The 22,446-nt window shown below is 34.8% G+C and overlaps 1 protein-coding gene across 1 annotated transcript in view; it reads left to right on the forward strand.

Moving 5' to 3' along the window:
- Positions 1-20,020, forward strand: part of OTOGL (otogelin like) — a gene marked incomplete at its 3' end in the record, with an annotated part of 88,768 nt that extends 68,748 nt beyond the window's left edge. The window contains exons 43-59 of the mRNA XM_084205440.1: positions 2,030-2,244; positions 3,308-3,449; positions 3,795-3,980; positions 4,493-4,705; positions 5,553-5,657; positions 5,960-6,067; positions 6,431-6,532; positions 7,763-7,867; positions 7,953-7,993; positions 8,941-9,004; positions 9,948-10,126; positions 10,443-10,547; positions 11,356-11,475; positions 13,071-13,116; positions 15,007-15,078; positions 17,266-17,345; positions 19,820-20,020. Coding sequence (XP_084061566.1) covers positions 2,030-2,244; positions 3,308-3,449; positions 3,795-3,980; positions 4,493-4,705; positions 5,553-5,657; positions 5,960-6,067; positions 6,431-6,532; positions 7,763-7,867; positions 7,953-7,993; positions 8,941-9,004; positions 9,948-10,126; positions 10,443-10,547; positions 11,356-11,475; positions 13,071-13,116; positions 15,007-15,078; positions 17,266-17,345; positions 19,820-20,020 — 2,084 coding nt within the window. The remainder of the gene's footprint in view (positions 1-2,029; positions 2,245-3,307; positions 3,450-3,794; positions 3,981-4,492; positions 4,706-5,552; positions 5,658-5,959; positions 6,068-6,430; positions 6,533-7,762; positions 7,868-7,952; positions 7,994-8,940; positions 9,005-9,947; positions 10,127-10,442; positions 10,548-11,355; positions 11,476-13,070; positions 13,117-15,006; positions 15,079-17,265; positions 17,346-19,819) is intronic.
- Positions 20,021-22,446: the final 2,426 nt, after the last annotated feature.

A 22,446-nucleotide genomic window follows, 5' to 3' on the forward strand; every position in this document is an offset into this window, starting at 1 on the left:
ACATTGTATCTAAATAACTTTAAAAAAAATTACTTATTTCTTTTACTTATTTCTGCCTGTTTTAAGAGTTCTGCTGAAGCCAAGTAAAGAAAAAGAATTTTTTTAGTGAAGAAGTGGCTGCTAAAGAAGTTCAGGTAGAGATAGTATATTTCAGTGATTATGGAGACAAGAATAACTGTCTGATGTCAGCAGTGGCAACTTATTGCTATGAAAATACTGACAGAACTTGTCTCTTGGGAAGGGCCCAAATCTTGTGAGGACAGTGAATTAAGAACCTGATTTTAGACCTCTTGAGGCTGGGTCTAAGGTCCAAAACTGTACTGAGGTGTCTCAATCTTGAATACCAATGATAGTAAATGTAGCATGTTTCAAGCTTCCCTGAAGCCTTTTTATAACTTTGCCAGTATGCATAATATGGAAAAGTGTAAGCAGGTGAATAAAAATTAATTTTATCATAAATTTTCATTTTCTAGTGGTTTGTAATTTTTCATAATCTATTTGATATTGAAAAGGAAAATTAACATAGTCTTTTAAACTACTTTTAGTTTTAAAAGCAAGCAAAACAATTCAGATATGCTTTAAGTGTAAGCATAAACAAATCAAGTCTTTAAAATTAATTGCTGTCTTCTGCTTGAACAAAAGGAAAGTTCTCCTAAATCTACTGGGAGAAGGTGAAGACTGGCCCTGCATCTTTTCCCAGTTTCATGCCGTCTTCTCTATGCGTGCGGAATGAATGGGACAAGATGAGGGCAAATGTAGAAAGAATTATAGAATATAGCTCCTCTTTGTGTCATGAGAAGACAAAAAGAGGAAGACTATGCAGAAAAATCCAAATTTAGCTTAAAATGTTGCACTACCTGATATTTTGAGTAAAGTCAGAAGTTTTCTTTAGAGCTTCTTTCCTGTCCTCTGCTATTTGTTACTGTCTGGGATTCTGCAATCCTCTTCCTCTCATACCAGAAAAAGTTGTGGGACTATGCGGTAAATTTGCTTTTTTTTAAAATATATTGATTCTGCAGTTCTGTAATATGGCCTTACAAATTCTAATGCCAGCAGTTTGTGATCTGCAGCAAGAAGCAGAAGAGCTAAGAATACTGGAAAGTGGTGCTACTGTAAACCACTTCTTATTTAAATGCCATCTTCTGTATTTCTCTATGCTGTCTGAAAGAATAATAGCCTGCCCCACCAAGCTAGTCCAGTTCTAACAAAGGACCCAGAAGAGCATCAGACTGCAGGGCTGAAAACACGTGGGCAAGGGCTTAGGGTGTTTAACAGTGCAGAAGGAAAATGGAAGCAAGAGGGGAACTTTGCCTGATCAGTTCCCAAGATGTAAAACTAGTATGAAGATTAAAGTTTTGGCATTGCTCACTTGTTATGTGCTTAAAGAGATCATGTATTTTAATTTATGTATCAATAGAATAATGAATTCAGGTAGACAATGAATGTCAGGGGTCTGGGAAGGTAGTTTTTTTGCAGTGGTTTTGTATTATTAACTTGAATAAGAACAATATTTTCTCTAGATAAAGCAATTTGTTAATAAAAAATTCTTTTAATAACTTCTTACACTTAGAATGTTCAATTAAATCTAAATACAGTGTGAAGTCATTGGTGGTGAGCAATTAATCTCAAAACCATCTACTATTACTCCCAAGGAGCTGACTGCCATTCAGTAGAATGAGATCTGAATCTAGCACCATGGCAGTGAATTTGATACATTCAACAGCACATTTTGGTAGCAGTTTTTCTCAAAAGTTGATTGTTGTGAAAGATACAATGATTTCTATTGTATGATCTACTTGTTTTACCAAGCCATTGAGCTGAGAGCTAAAATCACAAGCAGGAGGTCTGAACTACAGTGGACATACAGCTGCTTTAATTTATTTACTCAGTTTCTTAATTTATTTACTCAGTTGTGACTGAGTTTCACAGGTCACTCTGGTGCAGTGTTGATCATAACTTATCAGGTCGCTTTTCTTTCCTTAATTAAGGAATGTTTGTGTGTGCTTTGAATATGATGCTCTGTCCCCAGGGGTGTGTAATGGAGATCCTAGTGATGACCTGAAAATGCAAAACACGACCATAATTACAAATATGGAGGAAATTGAAATGTTCATTAAGAGCTGGGAAATTGAGAAATCACTTGATGTAACAACCAGGAGGCCAGTAAGAAACTGTATTGAAGATAACTGCACATACTGTATGGAGCTGTTAAACAGAAGCATTTTCATCCCTTGTCACAAGAAAGTGAGTATGAGGATCAGAAAATTTTCAGGACCAAATCATACAATAGTTGCATAATTGAGAAAAGAGTGACTGATGCATGCACATTTTTAATGTTTTGCTTATTTTTATGATTTGACAATGGTATGGGTGTCTTTAACATCCCTGCCATGTTGTCCATTGAAAACACACATCTATACTGATCCCTGGGCTACTATGCTGGTTTTTGAAATTACTTAATGGGCATTTCTCAAAGGGGACACACTGGATCATCGTGTCAAGATAAACACATTCCAGAGATGTTATTTTTATTAAATGCTTGATGAGGATTACTAGAACAGAAAGTTTAATGATTCTGCTCCACAAAACAGTGATTCATGCAGTTGCAGACTTATTGGACTGAAGAGATTTCCAGTTAAAATATTTTGACATAGTCAATATTATGCTGACAATTTTGTAGCATTTCTTATAGAAATCATTATCATTTGCTTCTACAAATTGTACTTTCTAATGGGGATATAGCTGTAGCATGCAGCTATAGAGGTGGGTAGACTTCTATAGGTCACTAGAGGTGGGTAGTGCAGCATAGCTGCTTTCCAGAACAGTAAATGAGGATCTCAAATCTCTGTCTGACTTTTCCAACTCAATTAAAAATAAAAAGGATTAATTACTCAAGGGGCCCTTTCTTTCTGAGACATAGATGTGTAAAATAGGTTATCAGGTCCTACAGGCACAGAAACAGAGTAAGAAGTAATTCATTCACAGAAGGATTGTATTGAAGGTATAGCGGCAATGTTTAGCTGAGATTGTTCACTTTTAGTTGACAGGGCTATGCTGAAAAGTCCTTCTAAGTATTGATGAGTAATTTTTTATGCTGATCAGTAGACAGAGAATGCAGTCTTGATGAGATTGTCACATGACAGTTTAAGTTTTGCAGAATGAGTGTTCTAACAAAAAAGATATTTTTAAATTTAGACATTGTTAGTGATATTTTTCCCCTTGTGGCTGTATTTCTCTTAATTGCTGATTTATTTCAGTTACAGGAAGTCCTTATACTTGTTAATTCCCAGTTTCAATATGTTCCTAGGTGTCACCAAAGGAATTTTGTGAGAAGATGTGGATCAACAGTACTAACTTTTGGGACTATGAGTGTGATGCACTTTCTGCATATGTGGCTTTATGCAACAAGCACAACATCTGCATTAAATGGAGGACACCTGATTACTGCTGTAAGCAGATAGCCATATTCTGTACCCTTATGTGGCTTTAGTGATGAGGTCTTTTAGTGATTAAGCATTTAGTGATAAGTTAAAATTATATTTCTTTCTATTATTCTTGTCAGTAACATCTCATTTTATCACAGTATTGTTAAATCAGGGTACAAGTTCTTAAGATGAGAATACATCATTTAGTCATGAATGAATTTTAATCTCCATTTAATTAGTTGCTTACCTAAAGTACTGTTTAAAGTGTAAATGTGTGCTTTCTGTGCTCACTTGTTATTACTACCTATTTAACCAATGAAATACTGAAAGAATACAGAAGCACTCAATATCCTTTTTTATTCCTTGCAGCATTGAGCTGTCCTGAGGGCAAGGAATACCAGCCTTGTGTGCAACCCTGTGAAGCCAAGACATGCTTGAATAAATGGTTCTATGAAGATTCTCCCTGTTCCTATTTAAGGGAAGACTGTGTGTGTAAAAATGGCACCATTCTGCATAGAACAGACTCAGACCTCTGTATACCAGAAGAAAAATGTAGTAAGTACAGTAGGACAGAGTAGTTTTGTACTTATGACAGTATTAACTACATTTATATTAACAGTTCATGGTAAGAGATAAGCTTAAGTTCTGTGTCAATCCTCAGTAAATGTGAATCTGGGAAAGGTCCCTTCAACAGAACCTAGCTTTTTCTCAAGATACAGCAGTTTGTGCTTTCATTTAACTTGGCTTTAAGAACCAGTGCTGATGTACCTCTGCTTGAGGAAAGGAGATGGCCATTCTTCTATAGCTCTCAGGCTTTCCCCCCTTGAGAACTTAGGAAGAGATAACATGGGCAGGTTCTGTCCTTTGCCCTCTCTCATTTTCACCCACAGAAAAGCATTTGTTCCTTTGGGGCTTTTAAGGTCATCAGCCGTTCTTGGATTCTTTTATTGTGATGTTCTGCAGCCATAATATTTTATGCAATAATTTTATGCAAGTCATAGCTGCTTGCAGGAAAGGGGAGCTGCCTGCTTGTTGAAGGGATAGAATGGGTTCTTTTTCTCTTCCAGCATGTACAGATAACAAAGGACAGCCCCGCTCTGCTGGGGAGGTCTGGAATGGGTCCATGAGAGGGTGCTGCATGTATGGCTGTTTAGAAAATGGAAGCATTATTGCTGTAGAACCTGAGTGCAGTGAGGATCCACCACCAGTCTGTGAAAGAGAAGGCGAAGTTCTACTCCATGTCATTGAAGAGAGAGCTTGCTGTCCCAAGAAAGTTTGTGGTATGTACCACACATGTTTTCTGTAAGAGAAATAAAACAAGTGCTTCACATGCGCAGGCAGCTGACAAACTTTAGATTCATGGTAACATTTTTTAGAATTAATTTTCAAGTACTTGTGGCTGGTTGTGCCAGCAATTGAGGCTTCTATTCTTTATAAGAATTATTCACTGAAATAATATTTTCTTAGAAGTCCACCAGTTAAACAAAACTTCTGTTAAAATATTTTCAAAGCTCTCACATGGAATTTAATAATAAATTGGTTTATATTCAGTGATAGAAGTATCTTGGTATTTGAGGACATCGTCAGAGATTGCCTGCTTTTTTTTCTAGTGCTTTGGTGTGATGAGCAGCATCCTCTGATCTACTGCTGTTTCCCAGAAGCTGTTTTTTGGGAGTTGATCACTGAATACTAATATTCTGCCTAGCCATGGTTGTTAAGAAAAAGAATAAGATTATTTCTCCTAAAATATTAAACAAAGTATACTAATTTCTTCATAACATATTCAAGGAAAATGAGAACATATGGTCCAGCTGATGTGGTGCTTTTGCTTATTAGATGCCTGTAACCAATGCAGTATTGTCAATTTGCTCAAGGAATATCAGTGGGACATTATAGCTGACTTCATGCATAGGGAGAGCAGAGCAAGTAAATACCAGTTTGAAGAGGGATATTACTGTTTGCTTGGGTGGAGTTCAAAAGTCTACATGATGGTATGGAGTGAACTTTAATCTTTCTTGGGCTGCTCTTGTTTTGTGGAACTCTGTATTAGATGGTATAAATAGCTTGAACTATAGGACTTGCACTAGTATCTGTTTAAAGACTTCAAAATTGTTTTTTATCCTGCAGAATGTAACATGTCGTTGTGTGATGCCATTATTCCAACATGCAAACCCAATGAAAAATTAGTGGTAGGCTACCACCCCCTGTCCTGCTGCCCACAGTACCGATGTGGTAAGGGAAATACAAACCACATGGAAAGTTTTCCATACTTGTATTATATGTTGGAAGAAAATTTGCATTACAAGTTGTCTTGATTGTTAATAGAATGCGACACTGTAAATAGCACCAGGCAATGATGTATGTTTTTTTAAACATTCTCCAGTATTTTTTTTATCTTTGTGTTTTGTGTTACTTCTGACTTACAGTCAATTTGGGGTATTTTATTTTACTTAGCATATGAAGAATATATTTTCTTTATCTTTTTCATATTGTGTCAATGACTTTTAAAACAGTTCTTGTTTCACATCCTACAGAATGTGATCCTTCAGTTTGTTTTAATGCCTCTCAGCCTGACTGCAGAGAAGATCAGTTTATTGTTGAGGCAAAACAGGAAGATCCCTGTTGTTTCTCTCATCTCTGTGGTAAGATGCCTCTAATATTTTTATGGAGAACTAAGGAATAGTCAAGTATTTACAAAAAAAGGCTATAATTCTAAAATATATAACTCAAGCCAGGAATTCTTGGAGTGAGACTTCACACAGATCTGGTGGACTGGAGCATCATTATTCTTGGGTTTGGGGATCTTTTTTTTTCCAACATAATTTTGAACATCATATTTGAACTTTGTTTAGCTTTAACATCCATAAAATCCTTAAAATTTCTATTATCTGAGTAACAAATGCAATATTACTTTTCATAAAGTTGATTAGATGGAATTCACATGTGCTAACTTTTTACTATTTTAAACTTTGTACATGTCTGTTTTTTTTTTTTAATTTATTTAGTTTGTGAATCCTGTGTTGAACCTGTTCCCTTGTGTAGTGAAGGGGAAATTCTCACTGTAGACCTTAGTACCATACACTACTGTTGTCCTCATTACTACTGCGGTGAGTGTAACTGTTGTGAGTTTGATATGTCACCAAATTCAGTAAAAATGACAATGTGTGGCTGTGCAGGGATTTGTTTAGGTTTGGCAATTAGAGAGGGCCTCAGGTATAGACTGAGAGGTTGAAATGAGGGTGTAGAGGTACCAAATTTGACACAGATTCAAAGTTCTCGGTATGCCCAGTGGTGGCGTAACAAACCTAGTCAGTGGAGTCTGGAGAGGATATTCAGTTCACTAGACAGAAATATGGTTATCTTCACAGTGATTTAAATACCAGTATATAAATGTGGCACTGAATCCCATCCTTGGAGTACAAATATACAGTTTTTCACATATTAAAACAAATTTACTAAAACAGCTTCCACGCTGGTTTTCCTCTGTTGTACAATTCACTAATGTTTAGGCAGTTTCTTTGCACTTTTATCTCCTAGGGGAAGGAGTAGACCAAGGGTTTCAAATACTGCTGGCTTGACTACTCTTCAAACAATGAGCAGACACAAGAAAAATATTTGTGGTGTAACTTAGTCCTTTTCGTAGTCTCATAAATAAATTGTGCTATACATTTTTAAGTAACATCTAAAAGTACAACTGCTTAATTTAGATTAACTTGCATCCTATTGCAATCTTTCTGGACAATTTCACATAATTAAATTGATTTCCACTAAGTTTGGTGTTTAGTAATTTTTATTTTGGTTGTTTCTGTATTTTGGTCCTTTCCTTTTCCTAGCAGTTTTACTCAGGTGAAATTTTCTGCAATGGCCTTTGACATTTTTTTTTCCCACTTCTGGCAGGGAGAAAGTTAGATCTTAGTGCGTGATCTTCTTTCACAGGCAGTATTTTCTAATTAGCATCATACCTGGAGGGCAGTTCCCTCCAGTTATGGTACGGAAGTGCACTTTGCAGTAGATTTTAAGTCCATGTTTCTCAAAGATTATGGTTTTAGTTGTCTTTGGTACTGGTTATTGTCTTGAGTAACTCTGAAGTAGGAAGAATATTAAATTATTCCTCTTTGATGTTCTCTGAAAATTTAAACATGTTCTAAGACAACTAAAATCACTTTTGAAAATTTTTGTTTAGTTTTTCATTCTAAGTATAGTTCAGATACTTAAGAAACACCATAACATTTATATAAAATAAAATTGTTTTAAAAATAATTTATCAAAAGTAATATAAGCTGGAAAACATGAAGAAAAGTTGAATAAATTCTTATATGTCTTTTCCCCTCATTTAGTTTGTGACGAAAATCTTTGTTCTGAGCCTCCTATGATTTGCACAGATGACATGACACTTGTGAAGGAAAAAATACTTGGGCAATGTTGTCCGGAATGGCACTGTGGTAATTATTGCTTTATTCCTTAGTTCACAACTCTTAACCAAAACTAACAGTTAGCTGATTAACACGGATTTCTTTATCTCCTCAGAATGCAGTTGTGAAAATTCTACCATGCTGACCTGCAAATTGGTAAGTGGTGTCTTTTAAATACTGTTAGTAATGGTGGTGAGCTGTTTTACTCCTCTCTTTTGCACTCCTTGTTTCAGTTAGTTGTAAAGAGTGAATAGGGACAGGGTGGGATTTCCCTGCAGTCCCAGCTCAAGCATGTAATTCCAAGTGTCTGCATAGTGTTGTCAACCATTCCTTGGAGACCAATTTCACTTTGTGTGTTGTAAGGTAGAAAAAGAAAAAAAGCAACTGTAATTTTATCTTGTTCAGTGTTGACATGAAACAATATGCTAGTAAGGCTTTCTACATCAATAATTCACATTTAAAAAATAATTAATGAGGTATGAGCTATATAATTATATGTATCATCTGAAGAAATGTGTCATTTTGCTAAGAATTTATGCTTTTGATTAAAATGATTTTACATTGTTGAATTTTACTGATATGAGAAGTCATGGATATTTTGCTCCTCATGTAATTTTTCATAGTAGGGACTAAAAACAATGAGTGAATGTTCAAACTCCCATTAATACCATAGTGACCATATTTTCCTTATCCAATGCCTGAAGTTTTTTTCCTCATGTGAAGACAGCATAACGTAAAGTCTATTGAGGAATTTTAGATTTAAATAGCTGTCACTTTGGAAAAAAATTCTTAGGAGGCAATATTTTGCTCATATATTCATTATAGAAATACCTTTGTATCTCAGGAAAAAATGCTGTTTATTGACTCTGCTATTCGATGCACCTCTACAGAAAATGAAGTGCTGTTTTCTTCCTTAAGAGATAAATACACTGAATAACTCTGAATATGCTACTGTTTCTTGAGTACATTGCAATTTTCCTATTTTAGGAAACCAGAGGTGGAAGAGATGAAAGTAATATTTTACATTTTTTGAGAAAAATTCTCTGTGTAGCATTACATTTAATTGCGCATGATTTTGCAAACTTTTGTCTTTCTGTACTCAGGGAGAAGTTAAAAAAATAGATAGCAGTGTTTCCAGTGCTTGTGGATGCACTCACTACATTTGTGGTAACTTTTTATATTCCTCATTGTTGTGTTTTATTTTTTAGCTAAAAGGGTGTGCAAAGAAAGCAGAACTAAGGTTATTGTCACCTTCTCAAATGTAAATGCTCTTTTATCTTAATTAGATGTGTGTCTATCTAGTTATGCAATGGAACTCTCTTTTCTGAATATGGTGCTTTGCCTGCTATCCCATCCATTTTGTGTCTGCTCTGGCAGAGTGTGGGAGTGTTGCAGAACTGCCTATGCTTTCAGAGTCAGGAACAGTCTCTCTGGTGAGAGACAAGTAGGAAACAGGCTGTGAATGGTAGCTGAGTGTGAGCAGGGCAGCTGCTCCTAGTCTGCTTTCAACACAAATAACACAAGATCTTGCACAGAACAACAGACCTGTTCAGCCAGCACGAGAGGAGGTAGCCAGTCTCAAGATCAGAGCTCTGCTCCCCTCCCTCTCAGCTACCCATGTAGAATAGATTTCAGCTGCACTGTGCATGGGGGTGCAGAGGCAAGCTGCAGTCCTGGCAGCAGCCCAGGCTGAACTGCCTCCAGGAGCCAAGCATATATTTACAGTACAGCTTGAGCAGATTTCTGGACCACAGGTATTTGCAGACAGGGTAGTTTAATTGACAGAAAGGCTACATTTTGTCATCTGCAGAATAGCTGAATGTTAAATATAAGAACACTTTTAAAATAAGAACAGTCTTTTTTTTACTTCCATAGTAGGAACACTATCAGTTTTAGGTAGTTTTGCATTTTGCTGCATTTTCTAAAGCTGAATTATCATTCCTCCTGCTCTTGTTTGGTAATTAAAACCACGAACCAATCAAGTCTAAAAGACAGAATATTTTTGCAGTGAGTAAGAATTTGCCTGACTTCTGTCTTACCAGTGGTTCTGTTTATTTGTTTCATGATTCTTTTTTTCCCCTCTGGTAACAGCTATTTCTTTTGGTTTTAGAGAAGGATGATGTGTGCATCTTCCAGGAGGTTACAGTACTGAATCCTGGACAGTCAGTGATTCAGTACTTGGATGGAGACCTTTGTTACACTGTACAGTGTTTACAAGAAAAAGATCAGAACACAGGCTACAATGCCATGCATTTCACAATGATGAACTGCTCCCAGCAGTGTGAAGCTGTGAGTATTATAAAAATACAGGAATGATGCAATTTGTGAACACAAGCCGCACAACTAGGATAAAAGTTTTAGTGAAGACTTTTCCTAGTCCTGTTTACTCTGCAAGAACTTGAGAACTTAGCAGTGATTATGTGTCTCATGTGTCTACACAATTACTTGGAGAGGCAGTTTCTAGCAGCCTATGTAAACAAATCTAACTGTCCATCCATCCGTCCATTGCTTTTCTTGGTGTTTTTAATTTCAGAAATCAAAGGATTTTCATATAATGCATGTTTAAAAAATACTAGCTTGTCTATTTCCTTTCCTTTCCTTACAGCATCAAGTATATATTCCTTCCTTCAGTCACCACACTTGTTGTGGTACGTGTCAAAATGTGTCCTGCTCTTTTCATACAGAGAATGGAACACTGATTTTGTATGAGGTAAGTGCCTCTCAACAGAGATAAGAAGTAACTGTAATGATACAATAGAAAGGAGTCTGACAGGCTCTAAGTTAACTCATGCAGTCATTCTAACTTCATACCTCCTTACTGCTGGTTACTTGCTTGGAGACTATTTATGATGTATGATTGGAAATGAGTGTGTTTATCTAAAGACCATTTTACACATGTAAATATCTCATAGCTTGTAATATTTGCTGCAAAGATCTGCAAATGTCATCGTTTACTTAAGGCTGGATATGCTCTAACTGCAGAGCAGGGTTCAAATTGTAACTCTATATTAGGTACTGTGATTTAGATGTGTTGAGAGCTTCTAAGCCTACATCAGGACTTCTATGTCCCCTTCTTCTGAGGGCCGCTCTTCCCTTCCTGCTGTACTACAGAAAGGAAGAGTGCAAATTGAAGCTCTGGGGTTCAGGATCTTGATGGTGTGCTCCAGCATCCACATGCACAGAAATTTAGATGTGGCTATCACTTGGTTCATACTTCCAATTGATTTCAGAGCAAAAGAAATGACTGAACTGGCACAAAGTCCTTTCATTCTGCAGTAGGGCACCCATGCTCAGCAGTATGCTCAGCATGCAGAGTAGAGCCACGGCTCCAGGGAGGAGTAGCCTCTGGTAATTAGAGGATGGTCTTTCCTTTTTTTCACCTACAGGTGGTCTGCAGCAGACTTTCCACTCCAGTAGATGCTACAGCATGAGGGCATTACTTTTTTAGGCATTTCAGGTCAGAGATAAAGCTGAAGTGTTTTGGCTTTCCTAACAATGGCTTTGTTTTATATATTCAGGAAGGAAGCACCTGGACCTCCAACTGTACCAACTACAAATGTGTAAAGACTGCTGCAGGGGCTATTGTACTGGGGTCAAGTGTTGTCTGTCCCCCATTTAATGACACTGAGTGTACAAAGGTTTGTACTTTGAGTAAGGTAAGTGACAATAATTGCTCTGGAGTTTGGCTTACACTCCACAATGCAGGCAAACTTCATGCACTTTCTTTAAATTAAAAAAGTGGTAAGTAAAAACATGCAAATGAGCAATTTGCAGTCATTTCCTATACTCCTGTTTTCTTTCCAACTGGCAATGTATCTGTGAGGAGTGTAAAAGTTTGGCTTGGGTATTGTTGATGACTGCCTTTAGAAATGGAATCATGCTTGACATACCACTATAAAAAGTTGTAATCACTATATCTTGCCTTATTTTGGAATAAAACTTTGCCAAGTTCAATGGCAATAAATAAATCAGATCAATAAATCAAAAATATGCTCCATATAAATGTCAGCTATATTAAAAACCCCTTAAGTTGTGCCATGATTATGGAGATGACTGAGTATATATAAACTTAATTAACTCTTAAACTGAAATTTGTGTAACCTAACAAAAAATATCCGGGGTATCTACCTACATCATATATTTAAAAATATAAAGGTGGCATATCCATATAAACTGCTTCAAAGAACTTGTATTCTTCACAAAGATTTCATATTTGTTTATAGTTTAATTTCTAATTTAAGTAACTATCTAAATTTATAATACTTGTCAATTTTTTCACTTCCAGTACATTTTATATTTAATATGAGCTACAAATAATAGTAAATATATATGTAGAAAGGGTAGGTACCATTGTTGCCTTGGCTACAGATTATGCATTTAGTACTAGTCCTACTTACCCCTTCCACTTATTTAGAAAAGTTCCTATTTCTTCCAGTCCTGAAGAAAGTATTCTATTTTAAAATAATGCCTGTACTACTTTGAGTTAATGCTTGAATTTCTTCCTTGGAACCATTCTGACACCATCTATTAGGTAAAGATTTTAAAGAATGGAGCCCTAAAATTAACTTTCTTAATCAGTCTGACCTGTTTTTGAGAGACTGAGCATAGGCTGAGCATGGGCTTGAGCCAGTAGCTGAGAGGAAAGCTTTTTTCACAGGCAGTTCAGGATAATTCAGGAATATTTGAGTTCAAGTGCTCTTTTAAAAAGTTCTTGAACAACTTATTCAATGTAGCAAGGTAAAAAAATACGTGCTCGCATAAAAAGATAGAAGCTGAAAAATGTGTTTTGTCTGTTGTTATCCTAGGATAACATCAGCAATAGATAGCATCTTTTTATCTTCTGCAGTCTGCTTGATATGCAGAGCGGGGCTACTCACATGAATTTTTGAAACTATCCTAATAAATCTCCTTGGTGGGGAAATAGATGGTAGTAGATGATATAAAAAACATGCTTATAGAAACTAAGTAACTTCTTCTTCAAAGGAAACTAGATCAGATGTCAACTGAACACAACTGAACTCGTCATCAGTGATGAGCTCATTTTCAGTGTCAAAGGCTGTAAAGAATTCATGAAACAAACCTTCAGCTGATACATATCCATGCAATTCTGTTGATTTCAGTGGCGCTACTTTGTATTAGTTTGATATCTTTAAAATGTGGAATGTCTTGGGATAAAATTTCCCTTTGCATTGGGCCCAGCATCTTTTGCTATATTCTTCTTTTATTTTCCTAGAATGGAGGAATTGTGCAGACGTATAACGATGGCTGCTGCAAGACCTGTAAGTGATGAAGGCTGCAATGTGTGCTAGTTTTGCTTTGGTTTTGGAGGGCTTATTTTTTAACCTCTGTTGCTGGGACATAAAGAGGGAAAAAGCATGCAGTTCCCCCTACAAATCTCATAAAATTGTTGTAGTTACCTAACAACTCTTTAAAGATCTTGCTTAATTTGGCTGCTGACTTGGTGATTTTTAACATTATTTTTCTGGAGTATAATCAAATATCTCCAAATATAACCCATGGAAGATTAAAACTATATCAATTAAAACATTTAAAACATTCTCTTAAGTTGGCTCTCAAATACTGCCTATATGATCTTCACCCTAAAATACAAGAATTTTCCTCTTAAAAGTGATTCTTGATTCAATGACATTTTGCAATGCATCGTCAAACTTAGCAACTTATTCTGTATCCCTAATACATATTTTCTAGGTCCAAAATACTGGACCTATGTTTCTTCTTAAATCCCAAATGAGGAAAAATTAGAGAAATATTGATGATAGCAATGCTTATAGAAAATCAGCCCTTTAATATCTGGTAATACATTCACATTTTCTGTGTGTAATTTTAGCATGTGATTAAATGTGACTCAAATTGACATAAAGGTTTCACAATTTATGCAATTTTAAAAATAGATTGAGAACAAATTGGTTTTCTCTGCAGTTTTGAGTAGAATAATTTTTATTATCTACTTATATAATTATGTGTATATATATATATATATATATGTTTATGTTTTTTAAAACTAATTCTGTAGAGCAAGGACATGTTCAACATTACAGAAAATCTTAACCCTCTGTTTTGGCCTTTTTGGTGTTCAACATTAGAATAAAAGCAAATTAGTCTTTGGAATTTTTGTATACAAACCTTTACTTAATATTATTGAATAGCAAGTTGCAGACTTATAACCATATATTGCACTGTTATTATGTAAAACTGAAGTGCAGTAAATTGAATATAATTTGGAGAAATAAGGGGAAGCAGTGAGATTTATAAAATACTGAACAATTACAAGATTCCAAGCTATGTGAGGTTTAGAAAGGAAACTGCAAATATTTTTGTTCCATTGTAACCAAAACATGGAAAATTAAAGGTATTTTAATGCAACAGAATATGTTTTATTATTGAGAATCACCATAGAGAAGTAGCATACCAGAATTTTATCAAAATCTTAATAATCAATAATCTTTATCTCATGAGATAAACTGTGTGGAAAAAAAATCTGTCCCCCCTCCCCAATAAAAAAAAAAAAATTAGGTTGTCATTATTTAGAAAATTAGTCTTAAAAATCATTAAAATTATTGACTGCTGGTTCTCTGTTGACCAGGAAGATTTATAATTTTGGCCATATTCTGTGGCCTCAGGAAAGGCATTGTTATACTTCAGAAATACTTGCTGAGGTGGCTGCTAAAACTGCCAGATATCATTCACGCAATTATATGCTACTTTATTTTAATTTTTTTTTATTTTTAACTAAAAGCATGTGCCCTGTGATGAAGCAGTTAAGATAAGAGTACTTATGAATAGAGCTTGCAACACATTGGGATTTTAATGGGAGCAAATAACTTTTCTGAAAGAGCTTGATTTAATGCATGCAAAGTGAGTGCATATATTTAATTCTTACCTTGCCATAGACAGACTAATTTAAAAAAGTTTGGTTTAAAAGTAAGCATTCCAGTTTTGTGTTAACCAGGAGAATAATAAAGTCAGGCCATCTTTAGTGAGACTTGAAGCAGCTGCAGAGTTTCTAAATTGTAGAAGACTAACAGGAAAGCTCATCATCTTTTGCTAAAAGAAAAATTGCAGTTGGCAGTGTAAGAATTAATGAAGTATCATTTATACAGAAATGTTTTTATTTCATGAGAATCTTCTATTCCTAATGATTCTGCCAGGTTCTGGATTGGGTCTATTACCCTTTGCCATTAGTCCAGTAGTGCCTACTGATAGTATTAATTGTGAACCAGGTATTATTTTTAATAATGTATTTTCTTTCTTTTTCTTTTTTTTTAATAATATAAGCACTGCTTGATATATGTGTCATAGCTGTCATCATTATTGGATATTACCATGCAGTTAATGGTTCTGGGCCTGATACTGAGAGATGCTGATCCTCTGCTGGCCTCCCAAATCAGTGGTTTTCTAAAGCCTGGTTAAGATTCACTGCTCAGCACCTCTCAGAATTAGGTTCATCCTTTTCTGGTATATACTGTTGATTCCTGCTGCTCATTGTTGAAACTGGTGTTATCACATTAACCTACTTTACAGGGTAGTTTTAATAAGAATTGCTACTTTAAAAAAATCATAATTCTGAATACTGTTACCAAGAGATTCTAAATTTGATTCCAGGTCTCTAAATTTAATGATGGAAATCTTTTGGCCTTAAAATAGAGCAAGAATATGTGTATTGTCTGGTCTCACCTGTGCAGATATGGATTTATGCAGTATTTCTTCTTTGTCACAAATAATATGTTTTACAGAGTTACAAAAATATTGAGGCCGGGTTGGGGAGGGCAACATGACACATACAATAACAACCCCGTGGCAATACAGACTTTTTATACCAGAAATTACAGAATGTTACAGAACTGTTGCAGTACACTCATAATTCTTTACTTTTTTAGGATAGATGAGTCACAAAAACTCCTTCCTCAAATAAGGAGTGAGTAAACAAAGCACATCTGATACTGAAATGCAGATCTTTACAGTTCGAGGCTGGAGAGAGGAAAGTATAGCAGCAGTGCTTTTGTAAGACATCAGCATGCTGAAATGTTAGATATACATCTCTATATGACTTGTAGCAGTACAAGGATTGCACTGTCTTCATATGAGCTGGCAAACACTTTAAGATTGAAACATCATAGAAAATTTTTTAAGTGTTTCTGAGGAAGGAAAAGTGAGATGTTATAGTCTAACAACTTCTCTCCTACAGTGATCTGCTAGTTCAGTAACAGAATTTTGTTTGATTCTTTAATGCACCTGTTAAAATTTAGCTTTACTCTGCAGCCAACTTAATTTTTAGTACTTAATGGAGCTGTGCTTGCAGAATATTTTGGTTACTTAGAGATCATTTATCTTATAAAAGTGCTCTCAAGCTTCTGGGGAACAGAAGAGTTGTTTTTCTGTACACCCAACCTTGAAGGAAGGTCAAGAAACTACTGAATAGTGCTTATTATTTTATATGCCATATGTCCAGAATGGTTACACAGCAAAACTTACAGATAATTTTGATGGTTTGTGGATAAGGAGATCTAAATAACTGCTGTTATACAGATAGTAATAATGGTTTGATACAGATGAAGCATGAAAAATTATATGTTTAATTGTTTCAGTATTGTATTATGACTTTGACTATGTTAAAAATGGCTTTTCACTGTACAGCTTTATTTTTCAAATAAAAAAACCCCAAACCCCTCCTATCAATATCTCCAAGACTGAAGAAAAAAATTCAGTATTGCCCTCATCCTAGATCTGTATGCTGACCTCATGTGCTACATGCTTCAGATCTGGTGATAAAAACTACACCATATTTAGCAAATAAATGCAAGTCTTTCTTTCAAGCTTCCTAAAAGGGCAAATTTCTGAAAAATATATTGAAATAATATAATTATAATTAATTTTTAGTCATGAAAAATAGCATGAAGATTGTAACCACATTCACACCTTCACCTTCTTAGATGTTAAGTTTTGATAATTTTTTAAAAGGCAGGATCAAAATCCTATTTGCATTCAAACATTTACAATACAACAGAATTGATTCTAATACTATTAAAAATTACTCAATACACTTTTTCTAATTGCTTATATTTCTTTTGCCATATATGCAATTTAAAAACATATAGTTTAATAGTTTATAGCTTACAGTTTTGTAAACTATGAAGCATATTGATAGTTTAATGTTTAAAAAATTTGTATAGCTTATTTGGGGCATTTGATGCTCGAATGGGCCACCAAAAATTTGGTAATACTGCACAGCACCTATGTATCAATATATTATATTTAAAAAGAAAATTATGGAAGTAATAATTTCTGTGTGTACATTATTGAAAGCAAAGTATAACTATTTAAATTATGTTAATATCTTTAATTTTTTAAGAAGCAAATACATTACAGAAGATGTATTGATTCAGTATGCATTTTTTGTATTTTATCAGGCAAAAAGGAAGAAAGGATTTGCCAGAAAATGACAATCAGGACAACCATAAGAAAAAATGACTGTATAAGTCAAAGCCCGGTAAGCATAAAGTTTCAACACTGGGCCTATGGCATGCCAAGCCAAGCATTAGAAAGTTGGTTATAGCTAATAACAAGCAATAAAAAGTGCTGCTTTCTCCTCAAAAGCAGACCCCTGATTCTAGGAATGTTATCCTACCATAAATGGAGTAAAACTAGCTATTTCTATTACTGAAAGACTGAGCTCTCCTACCTGGAGGAACACCTGACTTCAGATGAAAATTACTGACTATAATTACTTTAACTAATGGAGGCACTGAACTCTTTAGCATGGAATAATATCCTGCTCTAAAAGAGGAGCAGAAATGTTCCAACTCAAAATGGGATGAAACCGCCACATTCCTCTTTGAAGACCTTTATGCTCTTTGTCTTCCCTCACATAGCATGAGTTCCCATATCATAAGTTCATAATGCCATTTATTTATGGGTCTGCTTAAGGCACCTTATTTCTTAGCTCTGGTGCGGCCCCATCTACAGATCCCAGGAGATTTCTGAGCAGCAAATGTGCTCCTCATGTAGCACTTGGAAGGGAAGCAATTGACAAAGTATTTCAAGACTTCCAAAAGGCCCCTGGCAAGATTCTGCTGGAGAGCCTAAGTAGAAATTAGGGAAGAGGCAAAATGTCATCACATGTTAAAAGCAATCCTGATAGAAGATCAGTGGTGACATGTTCAGATTTTAATTGTAGAAATGCGTGGCATATTTATTTTGTTTTAGAATGATTGATAATGAGGAAGTATAAATAGATGAAATTAGAGTAATTTGCCATAGTTAAGAGATGAGTCTGGAGAGCTTCAGTGTTACTTCAACAACCTAGGGTAAGACACAGTAATACAACAAAATAAAGACATGGTATTGACTAAATAAAGAGTACTAAATTGAAAGGTTTAGTCAAGCCTCATAGGGTTTTTAAACCAGGTGAAAAGATCCTTGCCCTTTCATCCAGTTCTATGACAAACTCTGCTCTCCTGCAGACAAAAAGGCTAAAAGCTATGGCATTTAGGCAAAAGGATAGGCAGTGGAAACAAGCTCATTCTAGTGTCTCTTATGAATAAATTCTGCAGTATGAGAGAGGGCTCTGTTCAGCTGTGGTCCCTCTACATTGCTGCAGAACTAAAGTTCTGAGAGGAGCAACAAGAATGTTGGCCAGATCATGTCTTGAATGGTACATCAAATGAAGCCTTCCTTTTCACCTTTCTGTTGTAAACTCTTTATATTTTCTTCCCTCTCTACCCACCTTCCAAAAACACCTGCCACCATCCCACCTTTATTAGAGCCCTCTTTTCCCAGTATCTCCTTGTTTCCAATTTCCTTGGTGGCTGCACATCCTTCACACAGTCCAGATTCCCTTACCCTTCCCAAAGAAGTACCTCCAGATTTTCATGTCCTTATACCATAAACTCCCCTTCCTCTCCTCTCCAGCTCCCCCACTGGCACTCTTTTAGCATCATGTGATTTTGGCCCATCAAATGGGGATATCTGCTGTGACTGGCTAGAAACTACATATGTGTTCTTGGCCAGACTACTGCTGTCAAACTTTGGATAGGGCTGAGCATGATTATGTTTTAAATTAGTAACTGGGATTGCTACTGCTTAAGAAAAAGTCTTTTTTTACTCCTGCCAAATCTCAGGAAATTTCAAAGTTAGAAGAGTAATCTTTTAGTCTAATTTTTATGGGTATGGCATGTTTCATCACAGGCTTGGAAGGGAGTAGCTCAAAGAATCTTTCAAATGCCCCACTTGCAGAAGAAACCAGATTTAAGTCTGTCACAAAGAGAACTAGACCTTGTGCAGCCATCTTTGATTTCCCAGCATTTGAACTCTGCTTAAGTTTAATTGAAAAGTATATTTTTTTTTCTGTCAACACATATCAGCTAAGAAAATTCTTCACATAATGTAACAGTGAGTCAAAGCTTTGCTCTGCTGAAGTCTAGAGCACGAATAATTTTCTAGATAGTCTGTGCCCCAGCTTGTTTGTTACTGCATGTACTTTTTGGATGTATTTCTTTGAGTGATAACACAGCCTTCAGTCATAAACAGTATAAATAAGAAAGGGAAGAGCTTTTGCACTGATATGTCTTTCCTCTTTCAAGGAGGAAGATAAACTTCCCTTTATTTTACTTAGAAGAATTTAACTTTATAATCAGTAAACATGAAAAGGACATGGATTCAGCTGTGCTGTTCCAAAGTTATTAATTTGTAAATGGGGATTAAATTTTGGTATCCATAGCACAAGGTTGAAACAAAACACATGATTCAACAATAAAGAAAAGTTTAATGAAAAAATATTTTAAATGTGGCTAAACTTAGAATAAATGAATTTTAGAAGATAAAATAATTTTAAAGTCCAGAGTCCTTTTCAAATGTAAAAATGGGTTTTAATCACAAAGAAGTTTGAAATGTAATATTTTTATAATAAAATTTGAGATTTCTAGTTTTAATTCCTATTCTTATTTTCTTTTATTTTACTCATAGGTAAATGTGGCTTCTTGTGATGGAAAATGCCCATCTGCAACAATTTTCAATGTCAATATTGATAGCCATCTAAGATTCTGTAAATGTTGTCGAGAAATTGGAACACGAGTTGTGACTGTGCCCTTGCGCTGCTCAGGAAACGGCACGGAAATTATGTACGTCATTCAGGAGCCCATAGACTGCTCGTGCCAGTGGAACTGAACCCTGCTGTGGACATGATCTGGCTTTCTCCAGACACAGTTTTTTGGTCATGGATGGGTATAGTACTCTGCAGGGAAATAGAAAAGGCATCAGTTATGCTTTATAATGTAACTTTCCCCAAATTTAGCAAAGATGTTATTTGTTCTTCAAATTGTCTTTGAAAATATTGGCAAGAATAGAAAGAAAAACATAAATCCTATTGAGCAAGGTGTAGTTTATCCATTTGTTTCTACTCAGTGGCTTTCTGATGAGGAGGTGAAAAAAGCTGGTCAGTATTTCCAGTATTTTAAAATTTTGGATCGTGGCTACCTATCAAAATTGAGAATTTCTCAAACCGTTTCTCAGTGGTTCATTTACTTAGAGACCTCCAGCTGAAAACCATCACCAGTCCTATGTTTAAATGGGAAAGAAGCATATTAGGATTTTGAAAATGACTGAATTAATTCATTTAAAAAATAGTGGGTTCAACTGTAACATTTTTTACCTTGCTCAAAAATCTATCTTTTATCCAGTAAGCTGTTATCAATGATTGGATTCTGCTTACACTGTAAACGACTGAGAAACAACACAACTGTGATCTGTAAGCACTTGTAGGAAATCTCCAGAGTATATAGCAGAATCATATTTTAAAATCTTAGACATATTTAATTTTTATGTATATTATGAATATGAAGCATGACTAGGCAAAGGATGAAGAGGGATAGCTTTTGTGTGTTAAAAATATCTGAAAGCCATTTCTGCTATGAAAGTTTCCATTTTATATCAATTTTTTCTCTTTTCACAGAAAAGAATTTGGCTGTTGGCTAGTATAGAATAAGATTATATGTATATATATTTATTAAAAACCCCCAAATACTGCAAATACCACATTTTAAATATTCATAATGGGTTTTGTCTTTGTTTTCGAGTCTGAAGATTCATGTTCAATATATTTTTAAATTTTGTTTCTTCAATACAGATGTTTAGACTATTGCCTGAATTTAGGATTCAGAATTTTTGAGTCCTGGAAAAAAGGTCAGGTAAAATAAATGCTTTGAAGGACTTATTTGAGTTATTCATACTCAATCAAGCTGTAAATATCCATGATTCAGAACTTTAAGGTGAATATCATTTCCCTTTTACTCAACATACTGCATAACCTACTTTTAAAAATAAAGGGTACAAGTTTAAAGTTGTTTTTAGAAGATGACTTTGCTGTATTAACTCACTGAATGAAAATTTTATTAATTATGACAGTATTTTCCTTATCAATTTTCCTTTTAACTGTGTCAGAATTGAAATTCTTGTCTATAAATTTGAAAATCTTCTGACAGTTTTGATTTCAAGCTGTCATCATTTAATGATGAAAAGGTTGGATTATCACATGGGTTATTACAGTGAAATATAATCAAGTAAAACTACCTTAAAATCCAAGGCTATTTTTCTACTTTGTGTGACAAATTTTAATTGTTTGCTGCATTCAGTTTGATGGCTAATAAAGAAAAATAGCTTATACAGAGAAATCTGTTGTTATTAACAAGACTTGTCTACCCATCCCTATCATCAAAAATAGTGACTCGGTTTAAAAATTAAATAGCAATCCATTGTAAAATATCAGCAAAATGTTTAACCTTTATAAAGAAATAATGATCAACTAAAATCAACTAGTGATCAAAATAAAGTGACACTTTGAGAAGGCCTATGCTTCATGTGCATGTTTTTATATTTGTAAGGCAGATATTTCAAGTTGTATTACATACCAGGGCCTAGAACCAAAATATTCTCTGATACTGCTGCTAAAATTTGTGCATAGAAACTTTCCATGCAGGCAAGAAATAAAAGTTAAACATAGTCATAGCTATAATGTTGGTGTACTTGTACAGCAAATTAAAGGACAACTTTAAAAAAAAACAAAAACACACTTTTGATTTTTTTTGAGGTAGAAATAGGTATCCCATACTTGTATTAAGAGATTTTGGCCCAAATCTACTTAATGAATTTAGTATTTGCTAAAAAGAAAGCTCTCAAAATGTAGAGTTTTTCAATATCATCATCATCATCAAACATTTTCATTGAACAGACGTGGCCTTTTGTAAGCCATGTAAGCCATTTGCTTTTCTAAGATTTAGAACTTAATTTAAAAGAATTTAATAAACATTGTTTTGCAGAGTAATAATAAATCAGTGTTGATGCAATTAATTAAGCTTCACCACTAAGATGAATGCTAATGCAAAACCTAAGGAAAGTCAGGAAATTATAAAAGAAGTTATGTTCAAAATTAACTTCATGAAAACCTGCAATAAGATTAATTCTATTAAACTCTTTTTTTTCCCACTTAGATAATTTGTTTTCTTAAATGCAACAATCAGTAGGGACTGCGTCAGGATTGTCCCTGAAGCCTAGAGCAAAATCTTACATCTTCTGTGGAGCTGGATAGGGTGATTTAA

The sequence above is a fragment of the Fringilla coelebs genome, assembly GCF_963513975.1.
Source record: "Fringilla coelebs genome assembly, chromosome: 5".
Classification (NCBI taxonomy): Eukaryota; Metazoa; Chordata; class Aves; order Passeriformes; family Fringillidae; genus Fringilla; species Fringilla coelebs.